The 17530-nt window shown below is 37.6% G+C and overlaps 2 protein-coding genes across 5 annotated transcripts in view; one reads left to right on the plus strand and one right to left on the minus strand.

Annotated features, from left to right (window-relative positions):
* The window catches only part of Fas3 (fasciclin 3), a 95005-nt gene that overhangs the window by 18219 nt on the left and 59256 nt on the right, over positions 1-17530 (plus strand). The gene's annotated exons all lie outside the window — the stretch shown is intronic.
* On the minus strand, positions 2603-3478 carry LOC137581231 (uncharacterized). Its single transcript, XM_068295424.1, has one exon. It carries the CDS (start codon positions 3326-3328, stop codon positions 2741-2743), a length of 588 nt encoding a protein of 195 aa, XP_068151525.1. The 5' UTR covers positions 3329-3478; the 3' UTR covers positions 2603-2740.

Genomic DNA, 17530 nt, shown 5'->3' on the forward strand with positions numbered 1-17530 from the left:
ACATTTTTTCCTAGATTTTTGTTATGCCTTTTGGTTGTCTTCTTCTTTCCCCCGACCGTTGACAGCATCGAAATTTTTCCAATTGTTGACAGCTGTTTGGATGGGGTTTGGCAATGAAACTTCAGTTGGTTTACATTACTCCGAGCAAGAAAAGTTGGGAAAAGTTAAAGTTAATATAAACAAAAAAGTGGAAAAAAGAAAACAGGATGGGGAACAAGAGTGTGTGGAAAAGGGAAAATGAGGGGAGGGGGTTAGAGGTGATTGGTTGAAGCGTGCTCACACACACGCCCATAATTAAAGCAAAACACAAAGTACAAGTGAAGCTGCAGGCGGCTGGCAAGACCCAAAGGCAGGTCATAAAAATAAATCGGAAAATTTTCATTAACAGGAAAAGCTGTAATTAACACCTTACATATAGAACAGTTTTCAAGAACAAGCCAGAGAAACAAAATCGAAGCAAGTAACAATCTAAAAATTTCACGCTCCAGACCGCAATCAAAGCAATTTTAGAATCAGGAGCGGTTTTAGATAAGTCTTATTGAGGGCTCTTTAAATCCTAATCTCTCTTTGAATACATTCTTCTATGTTTCTTCGTCTTGTCTTGTCTTTGGATCTGCCGCAGACTGGAACTATTGACACAATCTGGCCAAAAACTCATTAGTTCCAGCAGTTTTTCTTAAGAATTTTCACTTTTAGCATAAATACTGCAGATATTATTGACATAGTATTATGGATATCATATCGGGCAACTCAGGTAGTCCGTCCCTGGTTGCCTGGTTCCATTGATGACCACAGTTTGTGTTAAAAGTTCTCAGCACGTGTTCTAACAAGTGCAAGCCAATTGCAATCCGATTACAATCAACTGCAATCAACTGCAACAACTACAAATGTCATTGGCCTCGCTTGAACTTGTCCGCCGCTCGCCGACCGTTGCTGTCCGTCGACGCTCTAATTCGACGATGGCCCTTCCCATCGCCGTCCCCCCCCCCTCCCACGTCCACGTCACTGTCTTTACCCTCCTCAATGCAGTTTCGTGTGCGCTTCCATGCCGTCAAATTGTTTTCCGGCTTTTGTTTTCGCTTTAGGTTGTAGTTTTTCTTGTTTCTCGTTTTTCTTCGTCTATATAAGTTTTCCTTTTTCGGGGTAGATTTGTTTGCTGGCGGTTCGTTTAAGTAGGTAGTTGTTGTTGAGTGGGCGTGGCACTACGATACTGCTAAACTGCAGTAAACTGCAAACGAAAATCAGAACTTTAAATGAAATCTGCAATTTCATACATGAAATTCAATTAAATTTGTAGCAAACCCTCAAAAATCAAAATCAAAATCAAAAATCGAAATGAAAATCTATCGAAAAGTCAACTAATTGAATTTTCAAGCGTTCCCCAAATTGCGGTTATACAATACATTCCGAGAGGGGTCAGATAGTCGTCGTGAATGAGTGGCAGTGGGGGGAGGGGGAGTTTGTTGTATAGTTGTGCCCTTACAAATCAATTGACTTGCAACCCAAAATGAAATCAAATGTTTTGCGGCTCAAACCGAAAAATCCGCAAATGTTTTCCTATGTGACACCGAACCAGAAAAATTAAACCAACCGAAAAGAGATAGAAAAAAAATGTGAAGTGGACAAAACGAATTTTATATACACTTGCTGAGAAAGTTGAAGTCAAGAGGTGAAAGTGCATTTCATGGGAATCACTTAAACATTTCAATTCAATTGAATTTGAAATTCTGTGGAATCGTGTCTATATAATATTTAACAATACGAAATTCGTTATCATCTTTTCATTTTAATCGAATTATTATATATTCTGAAGAAATTCGATGGAATAATTCAGACCCAAATTGGGAAGTAAAAAAATAAATGGCACAAAACTGCTACTCTAGTCAAATACTAGTGCATTAGTCGCCCCTTCTAACTATTCCTAGCAAGAGGCTGATCAAATCGAAAGCAACTCTTGGCAAAGAGTATAAAATAATAGAATAGAAACGTGGAGAAGACCGAATAGAGAAAGGGTGAGAGCATGATATATAGTAGATAGAAATTTGTTGTTATTTTATTCGGTTGGTCACCGTGCTGCTTGCCACAATCTGTTGCACACATGATTTCATTTTTATTTCCTATTAAAAACACATAAAAATCAAACACAATGCCAGACTACAAATAGAAAATAGAGCCAAAATCGAAAATCCCAATCGAAATCCGTTGAGGGATTATTTGTATACGCACTTCGGACGACCTCCTCCCTGTCCTCACCATCTCGTGTTTCTTTTTAAATATTTTATTATTTGTGGTTAGTCGCATCGTAAAACAATGCCAACGGACTACATCCATACATATATGCATCTATATATACTTATAATGGGTTTATTATATTCAATTTAAACAAAATTTTTGTATTTGAAATATTTATGCTGTTCGCTTTCGGTATGTGGCCAAATGTCAAATGTCAAGTGCTTGTCTGTTTTTTTGCTGTCTGTAATAAATGATGATCAAAATTGAGTTGTAACATTTTGAAAATTTTGTGGGTAGGTGAATTTTCATGGAGTGCCATGGCTGGAGAACAAGAACCACAAATATTATATATCAAAATTTAATAAATTAATTACAAATGGAAAAACTGAGATGGATAATTTATTTACTATTGGTATTTAGTCACATTTTTGGGGTTTGGTGTCATTTGACATGTTTTTTGTCTATTGTCTTTTACTATATTTCTTGGTTTATAAAACACAATGTCAATCTACTTCTCGGTTAAGGCGTAGGTCATGAGAGCCAATATGGTGGCAGTGCCCAAAGTGTTAACATGAGCACCTGCACCCTGAACAAAGCCATCAATCAAAGAGGAACAGTAGCGAGCTATAAAGGCAGCAGCAGCAACTCCGGCGTATATGGGATTCTCTTCTTTGTACGCCAGATATGAGGTTGACAGGATATTCCCGAAGACTGCCAGACTCTTCAGGGTCTCGGTATTGGTATCCAGGTCATCACTCATTTTGCCCAGCATATCGTAGAATAATGGAATTACAGCTAGTCCGTGTACTAAAGCCACCGCCGACTGATCCGACTTTAGATAGAATTCTATATTGGCCAATGGCAGCACAATGGTCTCGATTATGCTGGTCGAAATCATAATCGCACGACTCGTGATTTCGCATTCCTCATCTTCTGGTTGCTCCTCCATCGAATGCACTAGGCCGAAAAGTCCATGGACGAGACTGAAAGCAGCTGCCGTAAAGCCGTAGGGATGATCCGCCGGAGTCAGTTGGTACATCGTGTAGCAACAGGCAGCCACCAAAATGGCATTAAAAATGGCGTTACCGATAAACATGTCAAAGAATAAATATCCACGTTTAGAAGACCGAAAAGAGAATTTGCAAAAATTTGTACTTTTATTTTTAACCAAAATACTAAAAATTTTAAAAATTTTATTACAACGGTATAACTTTGTGGAAACTGGATTCTGAATTGAACTTTATATTATACTCAAGTAGACATTAAGGCCAAAAGGTTTGACTTCAAAATCTTTGCTATCTTGAGCATAATTTCTTTCTCATTTAAAGACAAATTATATTTCCAAAAGTCTATATATAAAATCTATTAAACTTAATTACCCGTACCAATCAATCGATTTAGATTTCAGGGCACTTCATCCCCCATCTCATTATGAAACCCTTATCATATGTCATGATTGATCCCAAAATACTTTCTTTATGATAATCTCTTTCCAAGAGATTTTCTTTCTTTATCCATTCACTTTTCGCCTGTCTAAATATAACTTCGACTGTAGACAACAACACTTGGCATTCACTTTCCCTTCCTCTGCAATATTCAAGTATGGGGGAATTCCCTACATTCTGCATACCTCTACAGATACTCGAGGCGGACAGCAGCTTGCTTCTTGCATCTTGTGGCAACAATGTGTTTCTGTTTCTGATCCCCTCATTCACGTTTTGTTTATCTTCAAGTCAGCCCTTTGTGCTATTCATTATTATTTGTATTTCGAATTGGTTCTATGCCCCAACCCTAGCCCCTCCACATACGATTAATTTCTGAAAAAATATTTATTGATTGCTTTTGTGTATGTGGAACACCAAAGTGGAGCTTCTTTTGCAACATTCCACAAATGTGTGGGGGAGCCCTACTCCTCCACTTTAATGCCAGACAAGTGCCGAGCTTTGCCATGCCAAGTGGTAAATGTCAGAGGAGATGTTGGATATCCCATATTACTGCAATATTTATTATACCCTAATTAGTCATGTTTTTTTTAGTGTAATTGGGGGAGGCGGAGTGAACTCTTGACATTTTTATTTTAGGGGGCGTTTGCATAAATCTTTTAACCATTTGGTGGAGTGACAATATCCAAGCTCTTCTTCGATATGATAACCAGCATGGCATCAACTCTTATCGTTTCCAGCATCCTCATCATCATCATCATCATCATTTGCCTTTGCTGCTGGTTGCTGGAGTAGCCTCATCATATCCAGCATCCGCATCATGGCATAGTCCCATTCATAGTCAGTTCTGAATTCTGTTGTGAAAGCTGCCGGAATCATTGGTCGGATGCTATTCGACATTCTCCAATCTATCTCTCCTCTGCTCCCTTTGGGTTTCATTGGTGGCATGCTTCATGTGGCACACAAATACACACGAGTGCCTTCTACACTCAAGTGTTCGCTTTGTTTTTTGTTGGGTTTTTGTTTATTTATGCATCTTTCTGTCCTTCTGTGGTTCCCATTCCCTTACTTACATACTTCCCTCTTTGTTCTCTACACTTGTGGCACTAGTTGCAGTTGCGCTTTGTTTACCCATCAATGACAACTGACAAGAAACATGCAACGCCCACAACAAAACACTAACAACAATCACATCTCCAGTTTCCATCAATTTAATTTCCTTTAATTTTTCTGGCATTTCTCTCTTACTATCATTTCTGTATCACTTTTTATTTCTCTCCTTTTAGTTTTTTGTCATTGTTTATGCCACGTCTTTTTTTTTTTTTTTTTTTGTATTGTTCAATGAATGTGTTTATAAAATATTTCCGTTCTGATTTGACATGATGCTGATTGAAATGGGTTAAAGCATTCATTAGCCATTTTTTGAATTGAATTTTGTGTTCTCTCTTTTCAATCAACAAAAAGTTTCAATGATTTCCCAAAAATTTAATGTGCATAAAGGGAGGAGGAGAAAAAGCCATAAATTTTTTGGACTGAAAGATTGATTGAAATTATTTATAAACAATTCTCAATTAGTTTTCGAACAGAGTCCCAAGAATATAAAAAATTTATCTTAGAATTCGGTTATATGTAGATATAACAATTATCATATCGAATCGCTAATTCTTAGTTGCAACAATTAGATGACAAGTTGAGAACTCGATGAGGCAGTGATAAATATCTGGCAATTTCTCAGACTAATCCAATTAGATGACATGAACAAAATGTTCCATCTAGCTGGCCACTTAAAAATATTGCTTAATCACTTTTATAAGCACTTTTATCTATCCTATAGACTCTCATCAACAATGGTCAATCTCACTGTTCCCAGGCTCTTGAAAACTAAAATAAATATTTGTATTCCCCCTTAGACACAATGATTTAAATATTTTCCTGTAAGCGGAAAATATATGAAAGGAAAACACACCATCTAAAGAGGTAGAGAGAGAGAGAGAGAGGGGGAATAAGTTTTGCGGAAAAACAAAGTTAATTGTTGATGTTTTTTCTTTCAGTCTTGTTTTTTAACCCGAAACGGGGGGAAAACCATATCAAAAGTGCTGCATAATAATTATGAGAAAGAAAACATAAAAGTAGCTAACGAAAAAATTGAATTAATTATAAGGAACAAAATAAAAAACCAAAAAAAAAAAACGGAAAACGAACGTGAGGTTGTTTGTTTCCAAGCCCATGAGGAAAGGTCTAAGACTAGCAATTATGCCAAGTCGGCATGGTGGGCGTGGCTGGTGAAAGCCAGTAAGGAAAAACAAAACCAAAAGTTAAAAACTGAGGTCATAGATTTTATAACTAAACATAGCTCAAGGCAATGTTCAAGTGACAAGTAACAGCCCCTCTCCATCTCCTCGTGGCACCTTTTTGTCATTTTAATTGACATAAATTAAATTGTTTGCTGTGCAGTGTAGGCGGCTTTTCGAACACATTTACAACTCTCTCGTCGATTAAAGCCGTATTCAAGGTGGAACCGATGTCTTTTCTTCTTGACAATTTCCTGCAATTTGTTTTGCTCAAACAAACCAATTGAATTAGTTTATTTTTATCTGTTACCCTGTAACCAATATATATAAAGGGTATATCATTTGAGTCTGTTTCATTTCAAAATTAATACTACAGAGTATCTGCCACTTTATAGTCTTTTAGTTCTTAAATTTCCTTCTTTGCGTTTGGGAAAAGAGAGAATTAGATAAATTTGCAGGTGGTAGAGAAAAGGAAGAGGTGAATGAAGGGAGTGGTATGGGTGGTTAGGGGGTAAAGCCTTCCCTTACTTACTTTAACATGTGCACAATTCTCATGTGCCAGCTAAATGTGTTGCTTTTGTTGTTGTTTTCTCAACTTTTTTCTTAATTCTTTTTCTATTTTTCTGTTTTGGATTTTTTTTTTCCTTTTGTTCATGTTGTTCACTTTGCTTTTTGTGCTGCTTTTGTAATTGCAACATAATTTGCTATTACACGCTACTTTTTGTTGCTGTTGTTGTTGTTGCTCAGTTTTGTGGGTCTCTGGGTCTCACAGCTGTTGCGAATTGTGTTGTATGTAGTATGTATGGAAGGAGTAGACAATTACCAGCAATTAGAAATGAATTGCTTGAAAATGGGGAAACATTGAGCAAAAAAAAACACAAAGACAAAACAACCGATGAATGCAAGTGTGTGGAGTTTTCTAAAAACAAATGAATTGTTGAATTTACCAACAGTTATAAATCAATTCACAAAATTTGTATATACTTAAATTTTAAGTCAGCAACAGTTACATCTTGCCATTATGATTCAGACACCTTAAATAAGGTTTCCTGGTAAAAACTAACTTAATGTTCAAAATAAGGGAACATTTATTAGAATATTCAAGCAATTTTAGAATTATAAGAATCCTTAGAGGTACTTAAAGTATAGTAGGGTATCTCAAAGAGTCCGAAAGTTACTTTTGTATGAGATAAGAACTGTCTAAACTGTCTTCATTGAGGTCATCAATCAATTAAACCAACATATTACGATCAAACAACAAGAAAATAGATAAAAAAAACTAGCTATCGAATTGAATTGGACTATCAACATACAATATACATATATTTCATTTGATGAAATCTAAAAAATAATATTCTATTTGAAATATTACTGGAAACTTCAGAGCTTGTGCTCTCGAAAATGTTTGCATTTCTATTCAGAATTCTTTATGAATTTGACCAATATAGCCACTGATCTCTACAGATTATCCTGTTTGAGTTTCATTTCGAGTTAAATGTTTAGATTCGGAATTAAATGCCAAAATAATTTGTCCATCGAATGATAGTAAATAGATTTATTTCAATTCATAGTTTCCATTGATTTTAAAGAGCTATTTGCATCTCATTAAAATTGTTATATACGATAAATGAAAACTCCATTAAAGTGTGACCCAAAAAAATATATATTTAGCAATCCCCAGAGACATATGTAGAGACATTCATTATACACACACACACGTACCTTCAATATATATGTATGTATGTCTGTATGTATGTTCTCACATAGAGACAACCAGATCCAAAGAGATAATCCGCAATTAGTTGCAAATTTTGTGTGGCACACATTGGACACATGACCATGCCCCACAAAAATATCGTCCATGCCCCTTGGCCAGAAAATGTTACAAACGTTCCCTCCCTCTCGCACTCTTTGCTCTCGCTCTGTGTCTCTCTGTGAATGCGCCTTTTTTGCTGCATCTGTGTTACAGTGACTGCAACTGTATCTACATGCATGTATGAGGCAGTTAGCAATGGTTACAGATACATATAAAAAAACTAAAATATATAAGTATATCCTTGTATGTGGATGTGTATGTGTATGTAGGGTATATAGGGAATAAAACACAGTTAAATGGCAATGCATGTTTAAAGCCTTTGATTACACTGAGAGAACCGAAATTCCCCAATTATCTAAGTTTATCAAATCAATTAACAGGATTAACAAAATAATATTGATAATAATTAAAAAATATTAAAAATAATTAAGCTGAATATCCTTTTTTATAGATAGTCGTTTTTAGTGCAAGTTCCAGAGAACTTCATTTCAATATTCCATAACAAGATCCATGATATGGATTTCTGTCATTTACTTTATCGTTCATATAAGGTTTTAGGTATTTCAATAAAGTTTAATTTTATTTGACCAATATAAAAAACAAAAACTAGAGCGATTTTCCACGATTTTTCAAATAAATGTTGTCAATTAAAAAAATAACTAAAAATACAATAAAATTTGATTCAAATTCGATTCAAATTCTCTTTTAACACAGTAATGAGTCAGTTTTCTGATGATTTTTCTCTCAGTGTATGGACAAATGAATGGCACATGCTCTAGCCAACAGCAACAACAACAACAACAATAACAACAAGAGCAAATGAACATTTTTGCTAAACTATTTTGCTGTGCATTTTTAACATTTTACTCGACAAGTGGGGTGCATGCTTTTTGCACAGACTGTTGCAAGGGCTACAAATTGTTCTTGTTGTTTTTGTTTTTGTTGTTGTTGTGTATGAAAACGTAATTAACAACATTTTCCTACAGTTTTTTTTCTACTTTTGTTTGCTCCTACTTCTCAATTGAGAGTCAAGGGGTTTGGCCAAAGGGATGCAAGAGGTGAATGAGAAGGTGGGGTTGGGGAGATGCCTGCCAACATAAAATGGCATAACTTATGGCCTCGTTTGTGCATTGAAATTGTTGTTGTTGTTATTGCCCCCACTACCCAACAATTAACTCACTTAAAATGCCTTTGCCCCAGAGTCGTTTTTAATGATTAACTTTTCCATTTGCATGGCTCTTTTTTTTCTTGTTTTGGTTTGTTTCTACTCTTTTTTTTTCTGTTTGTGAGAAAAACAGTCAATTGGATGAGTGAGGGCAGAGACAGTTGGTTGCTTTGATTGCCAGAACATAAATTTGTATAATAATTATAATTTATTTTGGAGCACACACACACACTCATACATACATATGCACATGCAAAATGTCCATCAAAGTCAATTAGTTATTGGCTGGGGCCAATTCGGAATTTGCCACAAAACTATTTCAGTTCGGAGTTCTCAATTGAGTAGAGTTCATGATGACCAATTTCTAGAGAGGTTGGTCTGTAAAAAGAAGACCACTTGAACTTTTCTTGTAGAGATCAGAAATAATAAATTAATACGCATATATGTGGGGAATTAGGCAGAAATTATGAAATTCCTGATGTGAGTCAGCTTTTGTTTGTTTGACATGTGAAGCAATTCTCTTGAGTAGAAGCAAAGTAAAAGTTCCCTATATTCCCTACACCTAAAATAATACTTTAGGGGATCACTAGACAGGCAAATCAAGAATTATCTTATTAATACAATAACAAAGAAAATTGTTAACCTTAACGAACTTCTCAAATTGTTAAGTTTAATATCTCCTTTCATTTTTGAAGAAAGCGAAACGTGTTGACTAGTGTTACAAAGTCAAACTTTTGATAGTTTATCACATGTTCCATTGTTGAAAATCTAAAATTTCAAATTGGTTTCAATTGTATACACTTATAGACCGAAATGTATACCGGAAATTGCATAAAATTCATAAATTGCTCATACACTGGCATTATCTGCCATATCTCCTAACCACACATACACACACACACAGATACACATAGTCAGCATATAGCTGGAGGAATTGAAGCCACAACAATCAACTCAAACACTGACCAAATCAAAGCCAAATCACGACTCTGAGTTATGACCAAGAGAGATAGAGAGACAGAGAACGGCCAACAGACTGAAGGGTAGAGAGAGCATTTTGGTATTGGGTTGGGCTCCACTAATTACATAGCTCTAAAGCAACTAGTCAGCTGGTTGGTTAGCCAGTTGGCCACTAACCACTGCAACATTGCACTATCTGAAAATCATGTCCAATGATTGAACGTGAACCGGCATATGGGAAATTTAATGTAAATCGCAGCGCCAAATAAATCGAGCGGAGTCAACATCGTCAGTCGGCACTCGTCAGTCGTCAAACGTTCAACCAAGCAAACAGCATTTCAAGTCGGTTAGTCAGAAAGTGGAGCACAGTTCCCTGCCCCCCTAGTCTCTCCTTCCTTTACACCTCCTCGGCTCCAACTTCACCCTAAGCTGCAAGTCAGTCAACATGTATAAGCATAAGATAGTCATCATCATGGCAAGGCGCATTAATGACTGCGGGTAGGGGAGACGCCAGTCGGGGCATGGGGCATGCTGGCGAGTGGGGGTAAGGAGTGGGTGGGTAGAAGGGGAATCTGCAATTGTTGTGGCTTTGCATTTGCGGCTCAATTTATATGCAACGATTGCAATGCGTGCACAAAACGCATACAAATGTAATTTGCAGCGCGAGGCTCTCTCCCAAATGCAAACAGCAAGTAAAGCATCTGTGTGGGTAGGGGGGGGGGGGGGAAGTGAGGTTATGGTGCAGACAAGGCGCATATGAAATCAGTAGCAAACATAAGTATATATACATATAGATATACTACATACAAATAGGCACAGCACACACACACACAGCGACATGGCGGTGGCTCATTTTGGTGAATAATTGAGACAATTACGTGACGGGGTGGAGAGAGAGAGAGAGGGAGAGAATTTTGGGGGACGGAGTGGAAGCGTGCCACACAGTATTCTAGGCAATTTGTATTTCAAGTGGCATTACAACAAAAAAAAAAACAACAAAAATTATACATGCCATGGAATAAGTTATAAGGCATAAAACATTAAAGCTGAGCCACCATTAAAGGAAAAGCCAGGACACGAGATCGGCATAGTAATTCACTATATTTAAGTTAAACGATCTCAAAATCAACTAAAATGGCATAACTTAATAACTAGTTGACTCGACAAGGTCAGAGAAGGGCAATGAAACGAGTTAATAAACATTTCGTAATAAAAATGTAAAGAAATATTCAAAATTAATAAAAAATTTAAGATTGTTTTCGTTTTTGTGATTTTTTATTTGTCGTAAAAAACTTATTGCAGCTATGATATTAAATTTAACTAGCAGAATATAGAAATAAACTATAAGACATTATTAGAAATTCCACAAGATATATAAAAATTTAAGAGCTTCTTTATAAAATTGTTTTAGAAGTTCTTCTAAATGAGATCAAATATCTACACAGAAAGAAAAGAATTCCATAGCGAGTTAAACGTTCAATCTATTATTATACTTCTTAAAGATGTTTAACAAGTAAATTTAGTATAAACATGTTAAATTTATTTTATAGTTTTCTTATAACAAAACAAATTCGACTCGACTTTCGGTCACATTATAAGGAAAACAAGATTTTCCTTCATTTTCCTTCAAACTGGTCTGCACATTTTTATAAACATTTTTCTTGCCATTTTCTCATTTCCCATTTGCCATTGGACTGTAGTTCAAGTCCATAAACAATTTCTTGTAATTAATTGAATTTACGATATGAAAAACACTAAAAATGCCACAAATATTTTGCTCATCAAACTGTCGAAACGTTTGCAGATAAAATTAATAAATAATTATAAGAAATATTTTGGATAGAAAACTTGACTCGGCTTGACTTTCACTTGAGAGATACAACAAATTGCTAAGCCAGCATAATTGAAAAAGGACTTTTATATATGTACATTTCGAAAAGTTGAAAAAATAAATATAATTTTATAGTTAGTAACAGGAAAAATGTTAAAAGATATCGTTTAAATGGTTTTCCAGCCAACAAAAGCCAAAAAATGGAAATGGATTTCTGCTTTATCTTCGAAAACCAGATTTTCTTCTGCTCAACAGCCTAAAAGTGAGAAAACACTTTCGCCATTTGGTATTAATCAATGCCACGCCTTGGATAATAATTTGCATAAACTGTCACTAGATGGCGCTGCACATTTTTTACTTGAGCAATCAATCTAATTACTGTCAATTTAAGCAAACAACGGATCAGATGAAGCGTGTTTCACGGCAAAAAGAAGACGTCGACGCCGACGGTAATAATGGAAGGCAAATGTGTGTGCCTGTGTGTGAAAGAGTGTTTGAGTAACTGGCTGTTCAATTAGCCTTAGGACCCCTCCTCTTCGAGTATTCCCCCCATCATACCGTTTCGGGCCACGTTAGTGGGTCGTCGTCACGGCGAGTGCAATGAACGTACGCGGCTGTCAACTAAAATGGAAAGCTAACATCAATTATGCAGCAGTAGCCTGCCTTAAAAGCCAACTCTTGACTCGCCTTGACTTGGCTTAGCAATTAATTTATGAGCTCAGTGAACATCGAGACCAGACGGACTTTAAGATGGAGACGGACAGTGTCCAGCTTTCACATCTGGTCATAGATAAGGCTCAAATAACTTTACTCTCTCGGAACGAAGTCTGTATAATCCATCTGTCTGTCTCTTTGTCGGTTTTTTGGCCTATAGTTGAACTCAACTTTTATCTGAGAATCACTTTTATGGCGTTTAGCCATAGCCATAGCCATAGCCAAAGCTGTTGCTTTTTATGATATTGCAGCTGGTTCTACTGTTCCTGGTGGTGCTGCAACTGTAACTGCAACTGCAACAGTCAGTAAGTGGCACTAATCCTGGCAGTAGTTTGGCAGCAGCTCAGCTTTTTGGACTGGCATATCAAAGTGAAAGGGTTTTGTTGCCTGTCATGCGGCCAAGAACCGCATTTGGCCAATGCCCATACACACTCACTCTCACACACACACACACACACATCGAGACGCTTTTCGGGGTCACTTTATATTTGTTTGTTTGCTTTTACTATTACACTCTCTTCCCCAGCGTCGTCTCGCGCTTTTGTCTGTCAATGTTTTGCCATTGCAAGCTAATCCGTTGCCATTTTTGGCCAACATACAAAAAAGTCCAAAAAGAAATAAAAACACAAAACCTTTTCATGCTATACGAACAGTTACTTGCCGTTTAATAGTAGACATTTGTATACTCTTTTTTAGGATGTTTAAAATGTGGTAAGCCTCAAGAGACCTTTAAGGAACTTTCTTCTTTTAGTAATGCTTTAAGAAAGAATGATGAAGCACATGGTCCACTTGTTCGTACTGAGCGTTTTATGTGCTATGTTTCATAGTAAATATTTTATAAAATACATATTAGAATAAGAACTAGTCATATTGATAATCGACGACAACCCATCGCAGGAGTATCTCCCATTAAGATGGAATAAGAAACATGGAAAATATCTTTAAAGTGGCTAATCTGATCACACACAAGATTATACTACTTCATTCTTACTTCGTGTTAACTATAAAATCTCGCTCAGATTTCTTGTACAAGTGGAACTTGTGAATACTCTAACTTGACCCGTTTGGACAATTACAGAAAAATATACATACATATGTATGTATGTATCTATATGACCAGTGTCGAAGCAAAAGGGGGCACTGTTCGTGCTTGTTGTATGGCAGGTGTTGGGTGGGCGTGGCACCTTTTGTTTTTTACCCCTCTATGGGAGTGTGTGTGTGTGTGTGTGGACATAGCATGCAATACTGCTGCCAAATGTTATGGGCCTCTGTGTGCTGCATTTTACTTTTTTGTTCGTCTTGCTCGAAGAGCTCAGAGCTCAAACTCGCAATGTTGGCCACACTTTTTGGTGTTGCTTTCAATTTGGGCGCTGCCTTTGCCAGTTTGTTTCCTTTTTTTACATCGTTGCCGTTGCAGCAGCAATTGTTGTTGCTGTTGATGTTGTCGTTGTAAAGTTTGCCATTTCCGTGGCGCTCATGCGTATAATTTTGCTTGAGGCTGTCGTTGAGTACGAAACAATAAGGCTACCTAAAAAAAAGCAACAAAAACAAAAGGAGAGAGAGTGAGAGAGAAAAGACACCGAAAAAACCGGAACAGAACGCAAAAACCTGAGAACTAAGGACACAAAAAACCAAAAAAGTAACAGAAATTTCAATCTGACATAAAGCCAAAAACTGGGACTAAAGTGACTTATGTTCAATTGTGACCGGGCAAAACAAAAACGACTTTTCGATTCCCTTAAAGAAAATATCTCACGAAAAATGAAAAACAAATAATACAAAGAATTCGCTCTTCAATTCTTGTATCCAGCACTTTAAGCGCTACGGAATCGAAAAGAATTATTTTGATTTCTCTTAAGAAATTAGTTGACTCAAAGGTAATTTCAGACTAAAAGTTGCAATCTAAATAAAAACTACTTCAGTCTTCTACGTTCTGGCATAGCTCACATCAGGATATCAGATTGGTGTTGATTGGAATGGACGATTCACGATGGATTTTCAACTTCAGAGGAATACAATTTAATGAAATTGTACTTTTTATACCATACACCCATAGGGTGAAATGGTATATTAAAGTCGCCAAAATGTATGTAACAGGCAGAAGGAAGCTTCTCCGACCCTATAAAGTATATATATTCTTGATCAGGATCAACAGCCGAGTCGATCTAGCCATGTCCGTCTGTCCGTCCGTCCGTCCGTCCGTCCGTCCGTCCGTCCGTCCGTCCGTCCGTCCGTCCGTCCGTCCGTCTGTATGAACACGCAGATCTCGGAGACTATAAGAGCTAGAGCCACCAAATTTGGTATGTATACTCGTGTAGTATGCACATGTTCAGCATTAATTGGAATTTCGGCCACGCCCCCTTACGCCCCCAGGAATCACATAAAACTGTTTTTCTTAAAAAGTATGACAGCTAGAGACATCAAATTTAGTTTGTATACCCGATTAGTTAGTGCGCAGAAATTAACTGTTCAAACTTTTTGCCACGCCCCCTTACGCCCCCAGGAATCACACAAAACTGTTTTTCTTAAAAAGTATAATAGCTAGAGACATCAAATTTGGTTTATATGCTCAGTTAGTTAGCGCGCAGAAACTAATTGTTTAAACTTTTTGCCACGCCCCCTTCCGCCCCCGGAATTTACATAAAAGTGATTTCCTTAAAAACTATGATAGCTACCGACATCAAATTTAGTATGTAGACTAGCTTAATAGACGCGCAGATATTGGCTATTTAAACATTTTGACACGCCCACTTCCGCCCCCGCAAATTAAACAAAACTGATTTTAGCAAAAACTAACAAAGCTAAAGTCACCAAATTTAGTATGTATACTGGCAAAGTATGCGCGGAGAATTTAGATATTTTCACATTTTGCCACGCCCACTTCCGCCTCCATAATTTAGAAAAAACCGATTTCCTCCTGTAGTTTTTTGACTATCGCATTTAAATTTGGCAGACTAATTTATCTTATCTATTTCTACAAAACTACCAAATTTTATTGAAATCGGACTAGAAACATGCAAAATATGCGTATGAACGTATTTTACTAAGCGGTCCACAAGGCCAGAATTGGCCGTTGGCTAGTGGCGGCGCTAGAGTGCTCGTGTGTTTGTAGAGTGAGCGAGATAGCACATACTATGAAACATGTAAAAACAATTTAATAGACATACATTTGGTTTTCGAAATTTGAAATATTTGTTTCACCTGGTGTATGGTATACCCAAGTCGACGAGTCGACTTACTTGCTTCATTTTATTTGGGTCTTGAATTGCATTTGATTATTGGTTAGTTTTGTGGGTGAGGGAAACTCAAATTATGGTTTTTCGCACGCTGACAATTGTCACATGGCTGGTCAAATTTTCAAGTGCTTGCAACTGTTTCGGTTTTCACTCCGATTTTCCTACTGGAGTAGGAGGTGGGGAGGAGAGCTTCATTTTGTTGCTGTTTTTTTTCGCCCATTTCTTTCTGTTTTATGGGAAGGATGGCTACGCTTGAATGCTTGAATTCATTGGGCTCAGTGAATGGCAACATGGCTGTTACGTTCGTGAGTGGACAATGGAGTGGAGAATTACTGGAAGAACAGACAGCGAGACTGGGTGGGACGGAACTGCTGACTACTGGACGGGATGGAACGAGATGGAGGGACAATTTTTGCGCTCTATTTTTATAGTTTGTTGTTGTTGTTGGTACTGCTGTTGGCTTTTGTTTGTGCTTAAACAACAACGTGTTAAAAACTGTGCACAAAAATGTGCATTTAATCAAGCTGGGGCCACAACAATGAAGAAGGGGAAAGAAAAGGGGGGTTTCCCCTTTTAACCCTGTCAGGGACATTTGTAGTGCTCCCACACACTGGTTTCTGGCCTTTAATAAATTTCTCTCTACCTCATTCCCTCTCTCTCTCTCTCTCTCTCTCTAGGTTTCTCTTTTCACTTGAAGTTTATTTATCTAAGTTTAAAATCAACACGCAGCCAGTGGTTCCCTCCCCCCCCACCAAACAACCCAAAACAACTCCATACCAACATCTTTCAACATGCAATCAAGTCCACCAAGCTGCACCACCTGCTGCTATTTCACATGCAACTACAACAACAACAACCACAACAAGTGGCAATGCCTTCATCGTCGTCAGCGTCATCATAAATGGCCATGCTCAAAGCTCACGTTCGCCTCGTTACGCGGATCTGCCTCTGCCTCTGTCTCTGCCTTTGCCTTCGACGGTCTTGGCTCTTGGGTCTCTAGCCGCCATTGCTTCTGGTTTTAGGTTATCCCGCGGCGCACTTTTGCGGCCTGAAATTGCCAGAACATAACCAACCCTAACACACACACACACACATACTCACACTCACTCACTTGCCATTTCCCCCTTCTCATCAGGTTGTCAGGTCCATTCTATTTGCCGGCTAGTCCCTAGAATGCCACTGAGCGTCGGGGCATTAGGCAATTTCTTGCAGGGCACATTACACGATTTACTTTTCCATTTCAAATTCGAATTTCAAGCCATGCAAATTGCTATGTGGTCCCTAATGGGTGGAAAGGGTGGAATCCACACAGGAAGGAAAGCTAGCTAAAGAGAAAGAAACAAATAAGAAGATGTGGCTACCACAATGCGGCCAATGATGTTGCACAGTGTCATCAAATGTATATAATTTGTGTTCAAATTAGATAGAACAGCCATAAGCACAATTTACTTCACTTTCGTCGATAAATGAAAATATTAAGATCTATTCTAAATTAAGATTTAGAATTGAATTTGACATAGTTTGCCTCAGTGTGCCCACACATACAGATAAATGCCAACACATTGACTTGGCTTCCCTCACTGCACTTAATGCACACGCTTGAGGGAGTTTATTGAAAACTTTGTCGTGCCAAAAGCAAGCACTTGCTTTCCCTTTCCCATTTGCCACACAGTGGAGGAGTAGGGAAGGCCTTTTGTGGCAGAGTAAAGGGGGCAGGGCATGTTCAGAGGACAGACAGACACAAAAGACAGGTAATATGTACGTCGAGCATATTTGGTTGCCAGCCGGAGCAGGTTGTTGGTCTCGGTCTTGGTCTTGGTGTCGGCGTTGTTGCCGCTTCAAT

Source organism: Drosophila tropicalis, unplaced genomic scaffold (assembly GCF_018151085.1).
Source record: "Drosophila tropicalis isolate 14030-0801.00 unplaced genomic scaffold, ASM1815108v1 contig_845, whole genome shotgun sequence".
NCBI classification, from domain to species: Eukaryota; Metazoa; Arthropoda; class Insecta; order Diptera; family Drosophilidae; genus Drosophila; species Drosophila tropicalis.

Excerpts from the sequence above, each read along its gene's own strand:
- LOC137581231 (XM_068295424.1), bottom strand. The coding sequence starts at position 3,328 with ATGTTTATCGGTAACGCCATTTTTAATGCCATTTTGGTGGCTGCCTGT.